We start from the raw sequence: 20090 nt of genomic DNA, 5'->3' as shown, positions 1-20090 counted from the left end.
TGAAAACTAAACTGGTGCTCATCTACATGTGACTATACTGATGCCTGTACATCCTCGAGTTACAGCCAATTTGGGATTCTTAGTGGCTCTTGGTTAACTTGTCTAATCTAACAAGCAGAACATCAAAGTCCTTCAAAGCCACATTTCTTCTGTGGGAGGGGCTCTATTGTGAATTCATGGCTGGCATGAAAAGTCAGCATGGTTGGAAAGACACGCTATACAAGATGAAACAAAATGCTTTCTCATGACACATATTTTTTAGTTGATGTCCTGATATTTAACACATTTATCCTGGGGATGAACATATACAAAATATGTAATGCTGAATGTAATTTGATTACAGGGTCTTGTCACTTGATTTGGGACAGAAATGTCTTAGCCCACAAAGCTCTAGGCAGGTTTTGGGGTTCTGATTTGTTTCTACTTGCTAAGCAAACAGCCGGAACATTTCTGGTTCCGAAGAAAGGGTGGGGCAGGGAGGAACCAATCTGATATTTGATCAGGTGGGGACACTGAGGGTCCCAGTCCATGAAAGTGGTCTCATTGCTTCTTCAAAACCAGTTGAACCATCCAGCCTCCGTAAGTTTACATTTAAAACCAAAGAGGCCTGGAAACATGAATGTAAGAACAGAGGCTAATGAACATCATTTACAAAAAAAATGGACAAACTCAGGCTATGTGTGGAACCAGATTACGCCCAGAAAAATACCTCTCTGTTCTATACATAAATATACATCATGGTGTTGAAAGAACACACAAAAGTGCTATAAAGTTGGTAAAAAACAATCTGTTATTTTTTAATATTTTTATTGATATGCTCAATAATAAAATACAAGTGTTAATAAATACAGTGGTACAGGATAAGTTTATGTCCAACAACAGTTAAAGAATGATTCAAGTTGCAGCAGTACACTGATAGATAAAGAGTTATAACATTAGAAAAGCAAAACTCCTTTAACTTAAGGACGGACTGAACCATCAACTATGGGTCTGAGATCAAGTAATACAGGTAGCAAGAGTTTTTCCCACACAGGAAAATGAAGGCAGTTTTCCAAATACTGGGAATATACAAACGTTAGGGAAGCAATACAATCCGCACACCATACTCACACCCTGGGATCCAGATCCCACACTTTGTAAGTGCCAGTGGTAGCTAATGAAGGCATTGCATATGAGCTCGAAGGTCTGCTTCTTTATTCTCTAAAAGACTAGCATGGCCACTTGCTTATACGTGTGTCTGGGTATTTTGTAGCAGCCCCCTGCTCCCACCACCCCTCAGCCAGTCCAGAGAAAAGCTTGCAAGCTCTGATTCTCTCCTACAAAGCCAATCTTGGTTACTGAGCTTGGAACCAGCAGGAGCAAAGCACCGTTTGCATCTTATTTCTCTGCACCAATGGTATGGAGAAACTAGACTTAAGTCCAGGATGGGCACTATGATACAGATGACCTCTTTAAAAAGTTCCTCCTGGTACCTTGCCAAATGGGCTCAAAATCAGACTATGTCCCTAATGGCTCCCCTCCTCTGCCCTGCATTGATGTAGGGGACAACTGGGGCATTCCCTTTCCCAGAATCTCTCATTCTGCAGAGTTAACACATATTGTATGCAGTACATTACAAGCCATCAGCCAACATGTGAATAGTATGAGCCGTGATTTTCACATGGTTCCCTCTTTTCAATCTCCATTAAAAATAGAAGCACAAATAAAATGCTGAAGAAAAGCCACACATTTCTCAGAACCCAAGGAAAATAAAGCTTGCGGATGACAGACAGCGGCGGCTACGGAAAGGTAGCCCGTCCATGCCTTACGACATGAGTGGCAGGTTGAGAAAATGAGGCTAGGAAAAAAAATTACTCTTAGGACAAAATCTATAAGGGATTTGTTTTTGGTCCTTTTAAAGAAAGTGCTCTCAATGCTCTCTGTAACCATGAGGAGAATTTAGAGTATTTCAATTAAAGTAACAAAAAGAAAAAGCAAACAAGACCCAACAAAAAATAATGATATCTTAAATCAATTTTCCCTCCCCTGGGCTCAGATAAATCATTTTGCATTCGTCTTGACTGCTCCCGTTCTCTGATAAAATAAGGGAAATAGCAGCAGCAAGACTATTTTAATAAAAGCTAATATGATGCCCTAAAAGGCAAGCCTAAATAAATATAATGTGAAGTTTCCCACTTTGTCACAAAAGGGTTTTGTTGGAATTTCCATTGTTCAAACCTAATAGTCCTGCTGTAAGTTAGCAACAATTACTCTAAGGATAAGCAGCAACATATTAATAATATTAACTGAAATTCACCCTCAGCTCGGATTCATTTCTGAATAATTTTTCCAGTATTGAGACATCTCCACTAAAGGCCATAGAAGTATTTCTGCAAAACTCGATGCATTTTTTTCACTCTTATGTTTCTTATAGGCAAATGTAGTTTGCAGGGGTGGGGGTAAGAGGTAAGAATCTTCCATAAGGAAGGGCATTTAGGGCTATATTTGGTTCAGTCTTATCAACAGAGAGCCTTTGAGGGAATTCAGCACTACCGGGCTTACTTTTTAGACTTTAATCTAAATTCTTTTGAATTCCTTTCCATTTGCAGTTTTCAGAGGGTCTGGAAAAAAAGCAAACGTAATACTCTGTGACAAACTGCGATACTAGTTTAGCATGTCTCATAAGCAGGGGATAAAAGCAGAAAGTGATTTCTTTCTCCTGTTACGTTTTTTCTCTCTCCCCCAACGCACTGTCCAAAGCCAGATTACTACCCATGCACACACAGTCGGGTCCCCCTCCATGCAGGTAACGGTAGTAACAGGGGGATGTACCTGATCCTGCAGATTCTCCCCTCCGGGTCTGGCCGAGGATTCTTCACAGACAGCGAGACTGCGCGTCAGTTTACCTTTACCCGCTCCTGACTTGGAAGGGGAAAGAAGAGGGGCAGAAAAGAAAATAAAGAAAGCAAACAGAAAACATCCTCAGGCCGTCATAGCATCTCCACCTTCACCTGACAACCCCAAATCAGACCTGAAAACTGAGCTTCAGATGAGCCGCTCAGGGCTGACTACATTGGCTCAAAGCATCGGGTCCCCGTGTTGATGGGGACAAAGCTGAGGCGGGTGTGAGTGGATGGATCTGAGGAATGCTTTCAGCAAATCGTGCCCACCGTGTCGGGCTGCTGCCGTTTCACGAAAATGCCAGAAGGAAAAGGTGGCAGAAAATAATGTCTGCTAAAATGAAGCTTGGAAGCGACTTAACTGAGAAGATGCTTAAAACGGATGATAACGTGTCCGGAACACCAGCCTCTGTTTACCTCAAAGCCGAAATCAATTGGGAGACAAACATTCACCCCAGATTTAGCTTACAGTGAAAACAAAACAAGCAGCTGTTCGTTTTGTAAAGCACTGACAAATCTGCACGTGTGGCTGCGGATGACACCCGGACGTTTGCAGATTTGCGAACCCAAATGCTCCTGTGAAAAAGCATTCAGCAGGAGAAGGGTAGGCAGAGGTGAACACAACCCCATTAAAAGCAGAGAGCACCAGTACAGCCCAAATCCAGCACAGTAGCTCCACAGAGACCTCTGAATTGTTGGCAAATCCTTGAACTCAGATTGTGAAACATGCAATTGATGTCCATGATACCAGGTCTACATAGACCCTCTAGAACCCTACCTTTGACTTTCTTCTCTCTTGGTTCTGAGCCGCCAGTCGCCTCTGTATGTTAGAAATAAAACAAAGCAAAACAAAACAAACAAACAGTAAATAACAACCAGAGAAAGAAGAGGAGAAAGAGAGGCAAAATGTGTCACTATAGCAGGGAAATCAACAGTAACAGCAACAAAGCCATTCTAAGTACTGGGAGGACTCTCCCTTCCTTGTTCCCCCAAATGACCATTGAACTTGTAGCCTTCTCTCCTTTAGAAGCTATTAGAGAGAAGAAAAGCCAACCTTGAAGGCCATTGTGTGGTTATCTGCCTTTGCTTACTAGTCTATAAAAAAGAGTTAACATTTTTGTAGTTTGGTTCAAAGAAAATCCATACAAGCTATTTGCAACTACGCTTTGCTTTTCCTCTACTAAATCTCCCCCCCCACCACATAACGCATGATGTATTTAATCATGCCACTTTTCCAGTATTGTCAATCACCCTCACGTCCAATCTCCCCCCTCCTCCTTGTAGTTTTCTCTCTCTCTGTTTCTCTCTCTCCATCTCTGGTTGAGAATTCTAGGGCTTAGTTTGTTTTCCAGTAAGAATCAAACCTTAGCCTGCCTAGGAAGATCTACAGAGTTTACATCTTTGACTTTTTCTAGTCTGTCATGAGAGGAGTCTTCACCTTCCCCTGGAATAGCAAATCCATTTTTAAAACTCAGCTCACCTATGGCTGCCTTGGGAAAAGCCTTCCACAAACCCCTTGAGGTGGCCTAGAAATTAGTATGGAGAAGCTGTGTGCAAATTTAGTCATTAAGTATGTTCTTTGGATAATTTTTCATTTCAAAGGGCATTTTTAAGCACAATTTAGTCAGAAAAAAAGGATTACCTTTACAGATTTCCTATTCATTTTACTAGTCGAACTGTTTTTTTTTCTTAAATACACCTTCAGAGTAGCTTCACAATGAAAAGAAGGAACCGCATGCAGTGGTCTGAGAAATAGTTTTTTCCCCGGGCTTACCTGCAGTTCCAGCTTCTCTTCTTCATCCAGACTCTCTGACTTAACAATGCCATTCTCTGGAGTGGCCCTTTCTTGCTCAGTCCCGCCTTCCTCCACTATGGCCTGGTTCGGGTCCCCTGGCTCAGACATTCTTTCAGACGCAAATTAAAATAGCAAGGTTTGATGCCCTGCAAGGTCACAATGTCAGAAAGCAAAGTTAGAGCCAGGTGAAGTATTTACCATGATTTTTGAGATGTTGCATTTCTCCCCTTACATCAAATTCAAATGAGCAGCCTGGGCATCTCTGTTAATTTTATACAAAAGGAGAATAAAACGAGATCACATCAAGTAGTCAAGGCAAGCACGAGAGGCAGATTCGGTCGCCCTCTCCACACCCCCATAAATACAGACACTTGTGAACACACCTTGCTATCAACATGGGTAAACAAGTAAACGAAGATACATGCACACATCTAACAGTCCCTGGGCCGCACTACAACGTAGCAGGAAAAGAAAAAGAGTATTTCCCCAACTCTTGAACAGATGGCCCCTGCACGGCTGAGTCAAGAGGTGGTACTGGTGTTCTGTAGCAGCTTTAGGACAACTCAAAAATCATCCACCAGTTTTAACCATAGACACACTTTTCTAGGTATGAGGAACACAATGCACACTACAAGGGGCAAAAAATTAATCGAAGGGGTAATAATCCAGTATAAATACAGGCTCTGAGTTGGGCAATAAACCTTTCAGAGCCAAGGCTTTCAGCCTGCAAACGGACAGCAACCTCATTCGAAGCCGAAGCCCTCTCCCAAGCTGCTACTGCAGGGATCTCTGGAAGCAAGTCTCTGGCAGCAGCTCCGAGGAAGTTATCCCACCGAACTGAGCTACTCTGGGCTCACAACGCACTATTGCACAGACATGAGGGATGGCTTTCAGAGTTCAAGCTTGTTTGTTATTTATTCATTTTTCTCCAACCCCTGACACTTTCCCTCCTGATAGGCTGTCAAATGGGGCTCATGAATAATTTAGCATTTACTTTCTCCTCAGTGTCTTTTTTTAAAATGTGAGGGAAAAGGGAGGGAAGGAAGGAAAGAAAGAAAGGAAGGAAGGAAGGAAGAAAAATAGGGGAAGGAAGGAAAAAGAAAAAGAGAGACAAAAACATTGTAGCCTAGAAAGTCAGGGTTTTGTTTTGTTTTATTTATTTATTTATTTATTTTTTCACAAAATTCCCAAGTAGCGACTGCTCTGTTCCCAGTCATTACAAGGGTAATTATTATTGGACAAATCAGTGTTTTGAAATGTCCCTTTGGGAGTGTTTAATTACCATTTGCTAATTCAGTATCTTCATTTACAACAGGATATAGGAAATATGAGAAAAAGCTAAAACACGGCAATTTCTATTGCAAATTTCCTAAGATCCACCGTGACAGGACAGATGGTATCTATCTAATGATATCTTTAAAAGGCTCGTTTGGCAAAGGATTGTGGGAATGAAAATGGAAAAGTTTTCTTAAAGGATGGTAGTTTGAGTCTGTGAGTGACTAATGAGCAATGCTTTAGGTTTGGGGAGGTTTTAGGCGGTTCCATCCAGCGTATTTTGACATCTTTCTCTTCTTCCCGTGAAATTGGGTATGTATGTAGTTAAACAAAATAAAAAGTTCTGTTTGCCAATAGCAAACAGCGTGTTTCTCAATGTACGAGAGGGAGGAGACGGGACTTCTGTTGCCCAAAACTTTTTTTCAGAGCATTTCAATAAAAAACAGATCGCGACCAGATTTAAAATGGAAAATGGAATGAACATGTTGAGTTCAATTGTACAAATGAGAAGCCAGCTGAGTCTCTAATACAGACCCTGTCTGTTTTGTTTACATCTAATGAACTGCTCTATGCAAACAGGCACATTTATATAACAATAAAAAATACAGATGAGATGACTGCCAGGCAACAAGACTTTTTACCTTTTATGCAGAATCCCTGCTGTAGGTCTTGGCGACTCACTAAGCAGCTTCTGTCGTTCTACACCGGGAAAATCCACACAAGTGATCAGAGGTAACTGGAGTCCCATGTCCCCATTAACAGTTCGGAATGCCCATGTCCATGCGATTCCCTTACACAGTTTGACACATCGTCAACCTGAAAAAAGATGAAATGTCAATAGTAAGAACTGCAATAATCATGGTAGGGTGAAGGACGAAAGAAATAAGACCAGGTTTCTAACACTAATGACCAGCTTCCAGCAAAATCACGTTCACAGCTTGATCCAGCTCCACCTGTCTCAAGCTGCCTGCTTCTTCTCTAATGAAGGCTGCAGCCGGCTGTTCAAGTCAGAACGGCACCCACGCAAGGAGCTAAAATTAACAATTGCATTATGCACTGAAGATTACTCACTTCAATTTTAACCTTTTTTAGTGAAATCTCTCACTTTATATTTAAAAAAAAAAAGAGCTTGTGTGTTTGCCTCAATGAGAATCTGGATCACCTATGAGCAAAAGTCTTGCCTCTTTTTTAAACTAAAGCCTTTGTCTTCCTTATAGATTCATATAATACACCTTAATGTTGTTTCTGACTCCTTTCTTTACGAAAGTGATCCTAATGAAGCATATGTAAAGATTTCGATTTAATGAGGCATTATCTGTAAAGTAAAACAGAGCAGGTTCTAATCGGCATGTCTGACAGCTCTTTCCTCTCCACTTACAGGTTGGGAGGAAGCATCCCTAATGTTCTTGTTGCAGGGTGAACACAAGTCTCTCTGAACCCCTCCCTCCCCAGCAGGATTGCCACCACCAGCTGGGCATTCTGTTTGACAGCAAAGACACGCTGTCAGAGGGATTCAACAGATTTGCAAACTTCAAGCTTGTTGAAAACAATTCATGCTATAATGTGTACTTTCTTTTTCTCACCACTCCTACAGGAGCAGTGGCAAAGACAGCTTGAATGCAAACACAGAGATGGATCACTAATAGCATTTGCCAAAACCAAGCTGCATCCGTCTCCTTTCGCTGCAATTCTGCTCTGCTGCACACCTGCTAACTCCAACGGCACACACGCCTCTTCCATCATGTACCCATCTCTGAAAACAATAAATGCATCTCAGTTATGCAGTCTGAAGTTCAGAAACCCTCTCTGCCTCCTCCTCGTTGCCCCCTCCCAAGTTTAAATGAGCACAGCTGGTCCTCACAGGATTTCACTGTGGCTATGTTAACAGCCTATTGGGTTACAACGCCATTTGTTGTGGGAGAGAAAAACAACTTTTAAAAATGCAATCGCTTAGACAGTCAGTCACTTCCAGCTTTATCCACGTTTTATTCAAATGGACAATTTGTCTTTGAAATATGTTTCTTTTGTTGTTAAAAAGTATATAGCTCATTGAGAGATAAGCAAATATGTATTTAGAACAAAAACGGTTCATTGACAGTAATTTTAATTTTCCTACTTTGACCAGTTTCACCATAACTACTATGACTAACACTCGATATGAAATAGAAGTCAACACAGCTTAAAATCAGAATCTACTTAAGTAACCAGCCATTATCTAACATGTCTTAGAGTAGGCACCAGTAATGGATGGAATGACCAAATGCTTTTTGAATTCCGTTTCCTTTTCCCAAAGGAAATGAAGTTGTCAATGGTCATCACAACCCTTTTGCCTCCTTTCCTTGATCCTCATATTTGTACAGTGGCCTTTAATCCAAGAGGCGGATGTCAACACAGTTTTCAAATCTAAACCTAGTCGCATTATTCCAGCCCCTGTAGGTGGATGCAAGATATATTTCTTCCCATGGAGAAAGAGAAAGAACAAACTGATATCCACTCAACCAACTCAAAGCGTGAACAGCCTGGATATATGTGTGTGCGTAATTACCAGGACATGTTTTGAAATAGCACTGAGCTCTGAAGCCAGCGAGGTATTATTCTTGCATGCCTGAATCATAAAGTCATCATCTACCAAGATAAAAGCGAATACGGGCATATGGGAATGAGCAGAGAGAAACATATGGATCCCAAATATTTTTGTCACTGATTAAAATTGTTCTCTTTGCTAGGGAAACAGTGCCAGGAAATCAACTCTACTCTAGCTTTCTGTTCATCAAACTAACCCAGCTCTTCCAATGCCGTTTAATCTTAATCTGTTCCAATTGCTCCCATTGTCACAAAGAAGGAAACTATTCTAAAAAATATCTTTAATCCAACTTTTAGCTAATAGACATCCTGGACAAGTGGCCATTGTTATAGCTGGAGGGATGGAGGGAGAAAGAGGAGACTCAATTCAAACACACGAAATATGTTACTGCAGTTCTTTCAATGAAAACATTTTCATCAGAATCCTGAGCAGCGATTTTCAACTGTTTTCATCTCTTGGCACACATCAACTAATTCCTAAAATTCTGCAGCACAACAAAAAAAATATGCTTTTTGTTAACCTGACAAAAATATGTATAATTTGGATTCATTTACACTGGCTCTTTATTGTTGTGTTAGCTATTGTAATTTTTTTATTTGACAGGATAAGGGAAAAGAGGTCAATACCCCTGACTAAGTAGTCGGGCAGTACATGTTTTAAAAATTCTCGCAGCCCACCAGTTGAAAATCACTGACTTTAGAGGATAGAATTTAGTAAAGGCAGTTAGTTAATCACTTGCAAAACAAGCCGTAGGAAATGGTTAACAGTGCTCTCAGCTATTTCCAATGAGGAAAATAAGTAAAATAATTGGCTTTTCCCCTTATATTTGTGCTGTTTCTTTTTCTTCATCTGACTTTTCAGTTGAAAAGGGTAGTGATTATGGGATGGTGGGGATGAGAAAGAGAGAAAGAAGGTACAGTGCAAAATACCCAACATTCCACCCTTTGTCACCACCGAGAAAATAGCTGTGTCCTAATTGTGTGTGTGTGTTACATATATGAATCACTGAGCTGTTATGCAGAGAAAGAAAGATCAAACTTGATTCATATCCCAACAATAATTTCATTATCAGGGGACAGGTGCAATGGGAAATTAAAGTTGAATTCTATCAGCAAGATGGGAGGGTCACTTCACTGGTCACTTTCCTCACAATCTTTTTAATAAAAATTAACACAGGATGACTCATCTTATCCCAAATCAGTGTAGGTACTTTGTGATAAAAAAGTGGGGGAAAGAAGGGACAGGGTCAAGTTAAGGAACATGTATGAAGGACCCATGGACAGAGACACAGGGCTGGGGGGGGATTGAAGGTGGGAAGTGGGGTGGGTAGGTCAGAGGAGAGCAATGGGGGGAAAATGGGGACAACTGTAACTGAACAACAATAAAAAACTTCAAAAGGAAAAGAAGCAGTAGAACCGAGATTTACTTATTTGAATGATTGAAATGTTTCTTCCATATGCACTGTTCCTTTTTTTTGAGCTTGTCACAGTTCTGCAAATGTAAATCACTTGCAAATTGCAGTGATATTAGTGATTTTTCAGTTTGCTACATATGATATTTAAGACCTACAATGGCTTGTAAACCAAAAGATCTATCCTATTCTCAAAAAAGTTATTCTATTAATGTTTCTAAAAATATTATAAATATGTGAGGTTAAATTAAAAGAGTAAAAGAAGTAATTGGAATATAATCCTTTCAGAAATGAGAATAACCATAGTGTGAACAGAATGTATGAAATAATATCTGCAGCAAGTTTGAAAATTTCCCCACATGACAAAAAAATCAATAAGAAGTTTTCACATCAATTTAATTCCCCCCACCCCAAAATGTTCTTCTTCAATACACATACAAGAAACACTCAACCAGGAGCTATACCCTTTAATTAAAACATTTTCTGGTCAACCCACTGCATAGGCATTCTGTAAGATTAATGCACCACAAATATATATGCACCAATGACCAGACAACTGTTTTGAAAGAAGATCCCAGAAGGATATTTAAGAAAAGGTTTTTTCCACATTGGGATTTTAGGGGATATAAATATTTTATGTGAATATTCTTATCTGAGCTTTAATGGCTAAGTAATTTATAAAGATAGGCAGACTATCACTTTGTCTTCTTTGACTATCACAATAAGCTGAACTCAGACGTAACCTACATTTATTTTCAGCAGAATTCCAGTCATGGAAACAATTGATGTCAAGGTTATGGGCATAAGAGCAGCCCTCCAATAATCACAGTGACCTTTAAAATGGAGAGATCTGGTCTCAATAAAAACATCTGCAGGTTCAGAAAGGCCCATGTTTCCATTCTTATAACGAGCCTTTATTGAACCTCTACTATGTGCAAGGAAGTTCTACATTGTGGTCAATATTCAGGTCAACTAGCACAATCTCAAAAATAATTCTTCCTAAAGATTAATAAAATAAAAATATAAACACTTCTAATGGATCCACATGAGAAATTTAAGAAATGGACTGAATAATTTTATCTTCATCATCCTCTTTTTGATTATGCATGAACTGGAAAGTTAAGATGATTTCTGCTTTTATGATTCTTAAGTGTCTTCTCAGTGTATTTTGAAGGTAGGAAGACATAAACTTGGGAGAGGTATCTAATGAATTAGATCCCAGAATAAATATTTGGATATCCCCGAAGAATGAACTAATTGATGAAGGTAATGAAGTGAAGTATAGAAAGGGTCCATATAAAATCTTACACTTGGGTTCCCACCCAGAAGTTGTATCGCGTTCAGATTAGACAAAATAAGGTTTAGGAAGGACAAAAATAGCTATTTTTAAATGCTTAAAGCATATTCAGATCATGAAAAGTTGGCCTTGCTTGGTATTGCTACAAGTATTAGAACCAGGGCGGGGGGAGGGGGAAGAACTTACATTTTTAAACATAGAACTATCATACGACCCAGTAATTCCACTCTTAAATATATATCCAAAAATAATGCAAGCATTCAAACAGACGTTTGTATTACTAATGTTTATAGAACATTATTCACAATGACCAAAAGGTGAAGACTACTTAAGGGTCCATCTACAGATGAATGGATAAACAAAACATGGCATATATAAATGAAGGAATATTATTAAACCACAAAAATGTCATGAAATTGTGATACATGCTACAATATGGATGGACTTTGAAAACATTATGCTTAGTAAAACAATCCAGAAATAGAAGAAGAAACATTACATAAGTCCTCTTATGTGAGGTGCCTAGAACAAGCAAATTCATAAAGATAGAAAGTAAAATAGAATAAAATAGAAGCTGGAGGTAGCAAAAAAAGTAGTTATTGTTTAACTGGTACAGAATTGTTGTTGGGATGATTAAAAAAAGTAGTGGATATAGATATGGTGATTGTTACACAACACAGTGAATGTATGTAATGCCAGTGAATTAAACATTTTTGAATGGTTAAGATGATAAATATCATATTATATATATTTGACCACAATAAAAAGCTACAAACACCTTTTTTTCTTCCTGACTATAAATCAAGAATAAACAAATCAATATGCACACAAACAGATCAAAGGTAGAAATGAGAGAACTACTTTTAAAAATTTCCTTGATATATTGATAATACATACATGTAAAGACAAGTTTTGTGTATTAACCTGTCCAGGTTTGTACTTGGCTCTAATAGCTAATAAATGGGACTTCAGTAATCTCATCATCACCTGAGCAGTCTCTTCTCTGGCAAGACAAGCTTTGCTCTTTAATCATCCAATGTGGACATTGCAAGAATAAAAGGGTAGGATGTGGTGTTCAGAGAACCTTCCAATGCACTTCTACCAGGGTTCACGTGTGCATGGACAACATGTTCTCATCCACAAAAAGTAACAGCCACCGTAACTGAAAAAGACAACACTATCAATTTTGACGCCCAGAGCTTACTCTGGGCACAGTCTTGCTGCTATAAAAACATCAGGATGCCAATAATCTGAGTGAGAAAACTGGACGTAGCAGTGCAGCTATTGAGCAGCTCTGTCCCATCATTGCCTGTTTTTTTATTGCCAATAAGGAGAATCTACAATAAAATCCATGCCACAGAGAACCAGGCCAATGGCTCTGCTGCCATGTTAGAAAATAAGTCAGATAATCTGAGAAGGCATTGAGGATGGTTTGGGTTCCACGATGTGACCAGTGACTAGGACTAGTCTCAGGATTTTAAAAGATTTTTATTTTTATGTATCTTTAGAGAGAAGATGAAGGAGGGAGAAAAAGAGGGAGAAAACCATCGATGTGCAAGAGAAACATTAATTGGTTGCCTCTTGCATGTCCCCAATTGGAGACACAGCCTGCAACCCAGACATGTTCCCTGACTGGGAATTGAACCAGTGACCATTCAGTTCACAGCCTGGTGCTCAGTCCACTGAGCCACACCATCTAGGACCAGTCCCAGGATTTTTAAATTGCTTTAACTTTCATAACCTATGCAGGCTGATCACTCCCTTATATTTCCTACCTTATTCTATTAAGAGACTAGGCATGACTTATCCATACACAGGGCAAAGTCATCAACCTCCAGACTGGTGCAAACTTAAAAAAAAACAGGGGGGCATAAGCACCAGAGAACCATAGCTTTGCAAAGAACTTTGAAATAATGTCAGCATTAAATCCCGTGACAGATCCACAACCATATAGTGACAGAGCTGGACCAAAACCCTTTTCATTTTGACAGGGGGTCAGAGCACTTTTTAATACATTGTATTCCCTCACTGACAGTTCTATTAGGAGTCTGACCAGGCTCATCTAATCTAAGCAATTAATTCCCAGGATATTTCAAAAGAGCCCCCCACATTGTTTTTCATTGGACCACTATCTGCTTTCTTCTCTCATGAGCCAGCAAACACTGCAGAGAAACTGCATAGACACACCGTCTGATGTGCATTTCTCCTCTGACTGTAACTTTAAAATCACATGGACACATTTGGGTTTCTGGACATTATGCTTGGCCTTTGCGAAAAATCCTAAAAGCCCATAAGCTGTAACTGTCAGAATGCCCTGTAGGTGTCAGCTAGCTCTCTTTCCAATTTCCTTCTTCCACTTCTAGAACTCATAGCACCCACCTTTCCAGAGGCCACATAGGAAATCACGTTCCTGAGTGATCCCCAGATTAAGTGTACCCAGGGTTTGCAGAAAGGCATTAAGTCTTTTTAATGTGGAATAATTAGAACCTATACTGCTTCCGGGACATACATTTAGAAATGTATGTCCCCCAGTCCTCAAGCAAAATGCCAGGATGTCAGATATGGACAGCTGTCTTATCATTCCAGCTATAACTAGAAGAAATTTTACAGGAATGTAAATAATACTGTGGGCACCTTATTGATAATAATTCCACATAATTTCATTGAAACAAAAATGTTTCTAAATAGCCAGATCTTCCAGGAATCCTAGGGAGCTGTATATTGATTGCAAACATGCCCCCCCCTCCGATTATCACTGTACTGGGGCCACCTAGGACAAGTGATGCTATTTTAGGGGATGATCCACTGAAATGATACATGCTAACCTTGGTTCAGTTCGGTTTGGTTCAAAAAATACTTTAAAATTTCCTCTTGACCTGGACACCAAAAATGTAATCTATTATTTGTTTTCAGTTATTTATACTGGCAATACCTTATAATGGAAGAAGGATTTATCACAAAAAAATGCATATTTTTAACTCTGGCTTAAAGGATTAAAAATGATAAAAAATCACCAGGAAGGGAAAAGACACTTCAAAAAGGAGGGGAGCACGTTAATTTTATTCAGCATATCTGACATGAACTCCTTCCTCCTTCATTCCGACAAGGAGTGAAAGCAGCATCTGAAGTGTCAAAAACAGTGAAACTTAACAAACGTGATAAGCGTGATGCTGTTACAGGTGTGAGAGCGGGAGCTCACCGTTTGAGTCATTCCAACCTTTCCCGCAGAAAAAAAGGAAAGGAAGAGACACTTGGGTGAACGGAGGAAAGCGGAGATAAATTGATGAGTTTTTATTCTGTCGGGTCTTTGAAATGGTGATAACACTGGAGTTTTTCTCCCCCTGTGTAAATTAGGGAAATGAGAGGGTTCCATTGCCATGATGCCTTTGTTTGCTCCTAGGTCATTGCTCGGTATCTGGGGCCACAGCACATGAATATTGCCTGCCTTTTCAGAATTATTATTAGCAAGTGTTACTGAACCAAATCAAAGGGCATCAACATGGAAGTTTAAATCACCCACCTGTGACCTCAGCTCTACTCCCCACCTGCCCGCTGCCTTGCAACAGTAGAAGAATGAAAGGTTTTCCAGGGAAGCAAAGGAATCAGAGGGCACTTCCCCAAAATCAAAAGCCGAAACGTGGGTCTAAAGATCCTATGACTACAGGAGGCGTGTTCCCAGAAGGAAGAGAGAGTCGGGAGAGAAATTCAGCAGAAACGGGTGTCTGCTGCCATCCCAAGTGCAGCCTGTGGAATTTCAGGGACAGGGAACACAGGGCGTTCCTTTTTTGGCGGGGAGCTCTGAGCTACTACCATCGTGTGTTAGCAGGGTGATACTGCTCTTTCTCCAGGATTCAACAGTCACTGTAATCAATGTTTTTACCGAGTGTTTACTGGGACGCACGTCATTTCGGACAGTTGTGCATAGAGTTTTACATTTTATTCTCCTATCCACTGCACCATTCATTACTAGCCTGCAGTGGGGAAGGTGACCGGCAAGGCGCCTGCTTGTCCTGTCTTTTCAGTGTTAAGTCAGCTGGCTGTCGGCGCCTTCAATCACTAGATCCCAGGTCTGAGTAATGCAGATGAGTCATTCTTTTGCAAGGCTTAAAATTTCAACCAAGTAGTAAAATTCTCTTTCCTCCCACTATTTTAAAAGCTACACAATGACAGGGACTTTTGCCTGTTGAGTATACCTCCGTGTTACCCCAGCGCTGAGAACAGCACCTGGCAGGTGGTAGCGTCTGTTGACGCAGAATAGGGGAGGAGGCTCCAAACTAAGCGGGTACTCCTCAGGGGTGGCTGGGGGACTCAGCTGTGATTCTTTGGTTTCCCCCTAAAAGCCAGGCATCAAATGACTCAGAGGGTTAAGGGGCAAAGGTTAAAGTAAAACGCACACCCCAACAGCCATTAAAAGAGCAAAACCACAACATGCTTCCAGTTGTCGGACATGCTCAGAAGGTTTGGGTCTAGCTGAGCTCTGTGACAGTGGGCCTTTTTTTGGGGGGGGGGCAGGTAGAGAGAGAGAGAGAGAGAGAGAGCTGAAGCTTACTTATTGAGGACCTACTGGGAGGAACATGTTGTGGCCTCCTGGGTAGGATACTAGAAAAAGAGATGATGTTCATCCTAAAGGAGCTACTGATCTAACTAGAGAATTCAACAGACAAAGGGATCTGAGAACAAAGCAATTAGAGGATGAAAGCGTCTGTATGAACCATGTACATCACTGCTCACCTGAAACAACATTTTCTTACAGTCTTGGGTTATCATAGGCTAATTTTGAAAGCCATCTTAGGGGAACTAGTCGATATAACAAAGAGAAAACAAACAATGGGAAAGACATTTTCACTAAAGACAAGAGAGGAGCGCTGAACCCTTGACCTGAAGGCACACACACACACACACACACACACACACACACGCAGTTGAGTTTCTTCAGGCTGCTGGTAGTTCCTGAGTTTTTCAGAATAGGTAATGGCATCAATCAAATGCATGATTTACTATAATGAAGCTGGCCAGACATCTAGACCTTGCTCATACTTCCAGGCTAAGAAAAAAATATTGATAGAAGTAGGGCCTCTCACTCTTCCCCAACTCTATTCCTTCCATTACTGCATGAAGCTACTTCCGAGTGCTCACTCCAGCACTCTGGAATGTCATCTTCCCCTCTGGATGAAGTGCGCCCACTTTGGGTACCACGGTGTTCGCATGTGTTCGCTCTGCCCCTTCTTGAATGTAGGAGACTCTTTTCCCCTGTTCTGTTTTCCCTCACTCTCTGCACTGCTTAATAAAGTGCAGCACAAAATTACAGATCAACACTCTGCAAATGCAATCATGAAAATGCAAAAGTCACTATGCTGAGATCCCCGCATTTGCTAGAGAAGAACAAAAGTGCCCAATAAATAATTCCTACTATCCTCAGACTTCCTGAGAGAAGACGTACTTGAAATATAGGAGTGATGAATTCATTTGACGCTGGCGTGTTTTTTGTTCTAATGGGGAGCAATATTGTGTTGGAATTGTTCCTTGCCACAATTAAATCACTATAAAGCCTCCTTAAAGGGTAGATGTGGGAGAGTAAGCAGCAATAAAACCACCACAGGCTGTGCGAATGCACTGCCAGCCAAGGGTCTGTGTTCTGGACCTCAAGTGATGGGTAAAGGGTTTCATACGATGCCTCTTTTTCAGGGCAGGGAGGAGAGAAGGAAGCAACCAGGGAAGGAGAGGAGCTATGTGTCTGCAGAAAGGGAACTTACAGAGACTCAGGTAGAACTCATGTATAGTAAATAACAGCTAATATATAAAACAAGGTCACTAAGCCTTTATTTCTAAGTCATCGATGTTTGGCATGTGTTTGGGTCCTGCTTTACATATCCACGTTCTAAGAAAATGTTCAAAAGACCACGCTGGTCACTGGACTCTAAATTCTCTGGACAAAGGGTGCTTGGGCCAGTCCGTCTCTGACTATTGGTAGTGCTACCACACAGCAGACCAAACTTGCTGTAAGCAGAAATGGATACGTTCTTGAGAGGGAAACATTTTTAAGAACCTTACAACATGTTGGTGGAGTGGAATCTGTGTTTTGCAGTGTTCTCCAGGGCTCAACTAGAAGGCAATTTCCTATGTAAGACACATGAATCGGCGTGTGCCTGGTTGTGCTGGGCACGACTACTCCAGGTGTGAGCCATCTGTGGCCATGCTGATTAGACCCCTGATTCCCTGCTTGGAAAGTAGCCTAAAATGAGCACATGGTTGGTCCCTTGAGAGAGAGAGGCTGCAGTTTCAAGTTGGCTGCCCTCCCTCCACTCAGTGTCAGAACTGGAGTCACTGACTGTCCTCTACCTCAAAAGGCTGGCCTGGAATGATGATGTATACACTTTGCCGCTGACCTCATTAAAACAAACAAACAAACAAACAAACAATCATTCTCACTTGAAGGGGCAGTTAAAGAGTTAGTTTCATTCGAAACTATAAACAAAGTCAATAAATTAAAAAATAATAAATAAATATATGTATTGGGGAAAAAACTCCAAGATGATAATAGTAAGTTAAATCCTTAGTTGTCCATAATTGCTTTAAATGTGAATGGATTAAGTTTTCTAACCCAAAGACATAGAATTGCTGAATGAAGAAAACAAAAGGATTGAACTATTAAAAACAAAGACTATGAGAATTTTTTAGGTGAATGCCTTCTGCTTTGATGGACTCTCCTGTTTGGGTCCTTATTCTAGGCTTCCAACAAGACCCTTTAATCCTAAGAAACCCAGGTCAAAGAAAACGGGTGTTTGTTTTTTGTAATTTTCCTATATTTTTAAATATTAAATTCATTTTGATAATCTTATAATAGTACGAGCTGGTGCAAACTCTGTGAGTCCCCAAAGCCTGCCAGAGCTACCAGCTGGTGAAGAAAGGAATAAAGCATGTTCTCAAACCATTCCATATGAAGGAACTGAAAGAAACTATTGATCAAATTCAGGGGACTATGCTGGCCTGCGATTCCAAGGCTGAATGGTCCCATCACTGCAGGAGGGAAGGGATTGCTACATTGTGCGCAAGATTTCCCTGGGGTTCCTGATGACAGCGAAGCTGAAGATGTGGGGTCATTTCACTCGTGGATTCCATAATGTCTAAGCTAAAGGCCTGGGAGTGGCTACAGCTTTGCATGTGTGTGATGGGATTAGAACAAAATGGCCTTGAAGCATGTTTGCTTTTCAGAGCCTTCAAAAAAGAAAACTGCAGGTGGCTCAGTGCAAACTGATATTGTCAGAAGAAAGATAGGAAGGAAGATAATGCACCTGCTTTGATGTGTCAAATGTGCAACCGTGCACTTAAAAATCAAGGGGATGGAGTAATCCTGCAACAACGAAGGACAACCTGATCCCTGGATGGAGGCTGGGAAGCTGGTGTTATACCCAAGAGTGGAAACACAAGTGAATGCAGTTGTTTGCAAGACTGTAACCCAGGCTACAGGTATAGAAACAGCCAGGCTGAAATTATCTGGGAAAGAATCAGATTTATGAAATACCTGTTGATCTTATGTAATATGCAATAGTCAGCTTTTGAACTGCTAACTTATTTATAATACTTTCAAAATTTTAAACATAGATAAGAAAGAAGTCAGTAGTTACATTCATAACGTATAGCAAGACATGCTCAGAAGTGGAGTCTTTTGTTGAACATGGCCTCCTTAATAAATTCTAAGTTCAAGGTGTAAACATGGGGAAAAATTATACAGTGAGATAAATTCATACTCATAATGACAATTTAGGAAGAAGAAAGAAAGGGAAAGAAGCAGGCTGGTCGGCTCCACTGTCAAAACAACAACAAAATACAACAACAGCGACAAACCTGGGAAAATTAACACATGAAAGTGGAACATGTTGTATTAGTAGAAGTTCATGGTGAAATCTGCAACAAAACTGAATTTTCACAAAGAGACTTAAAACTAGAAAAACAAAAAATTCATTCGCTCATTATTATTAGCATCTAAACAGACACTATCATTATAGATGAATAATATATTAGGAATAGCATTTCCCTGCATGTATTAAAGTACAATGTATAGGAAACTGTGTTCTACACTTCAAAGGATACACATTTTGACTGCAGAAAAAATAAAGAAGATATAAGGAAAGCAAAGAACATGTAAGTGAAGACAAGAAAAGTAATCAGAATCTCTTAAGTACCAAAGAATTCTAAGCATGTTAGCATGAATGACTACTTTTAGCCTCACAAAACATTGTTAGCATTGTAATTTAAATATTAAGAATTAAGACATATAGATATAGACATAGATAGATATAGACATAGACATCTATGTCTGTCTATCTATCTATCTATCTATCTAGACAGAAATGTGTGTAAAATTTGTGCGACCCCAGGTCTTTGATGTCATCTGTGTGTCAAACTAACTTTATAGTCTGGCAGATGGTGTTCAATTCTGGACATGCCGGCTCCCTGCTGGAGACTCTGTGGCTTGCTCATTCCTAAGGGGCCTTGGGCGTGCTCCCAGATGCCATTCCAGGTGAGGCCACAGTGTTTCTGAGCTTCAGAGACTCCAGCAGGAGTGTGGGGAGAATAACAAAGGAGCCCACAACAAGGCCATTTCCACCCTCAGCTGGTGATTCTCTGGGCTGGCCAACATGCCAAACTTAAGAGGACTCTAAAAAACAAACAAAAATATGCTTTCCATATAAATCCTCCCTGCCTGCTGTATCATTCATGTGTGAATTCTGTCAGCCAATTGGGGAAAATTTTTTTGTTTGTTTGTTTAAATAACGGCTTTGGTTATAAGCCAGACCAACCTCATTCCTTGCCTTCCTCTAGGCTCCTACTGCCTGGTTGAGTGGTCT

General features: G+C 40.4%; 1 protein-coding gene across 8 annotated transcripts in view; it reads right to left on the bottom strand.

The window, feature by feature from the left end:
* The window catches only part of ARPP21 (cAMP regulated phosphoprotein 21), a 146967-nt gene that overhangs the window by 98305 nt on the left and 28572 nt on the right, over positions 1–20090 (bottom strand). For all 8 annotated transcript variants that reach the window (XM_053669530.1, XM_053669525.1, XM_053669524.1 and 5 more), the window contains exons 2-5: positions 6591–6765; positions 4654–4820; positions 3658–3699; positions 2812–2901 (exon numbers count right to left, since the gene is read on the bottom strand). In XM_053669530.1, coding sequence (XP_053525505.1) covers positions 2812–2901; positions 3658–3699; positions 4654–4782 — 261 coding nt within the window. In that variant the 5' untranslated portion in view covers positions 4783–4820; positions 6591–6765. The remainder of the gene's footprint in view (positions 1–2811; positions 2902–3657; positions 3700–4653; positions 4821–6590; positions 6766–20090) is intronic.

The sequence above is a fragment of the Artibeus jamaicensis genome, unplaced genomic scaffold, assembly GCF_021234435.1.
Source record: "Artibeus jamaicensis isolate MK-2021 breed Jamaican fruit bat unplaced genomic scaffold, CSHL_Jam_final contig_519, whole genome shotgun sequence".
NCBI classification, from domain to species: domain Eukaryota; kingdom Metazoa; phylum Chordata; class Mammalia; order Chiroptera; family Phyllostomidae; genus Artibeus; species Artibeus jamaicensis.
This window is presented reverse-complemented; position numbering and strand designations above follow the sequence as displayed.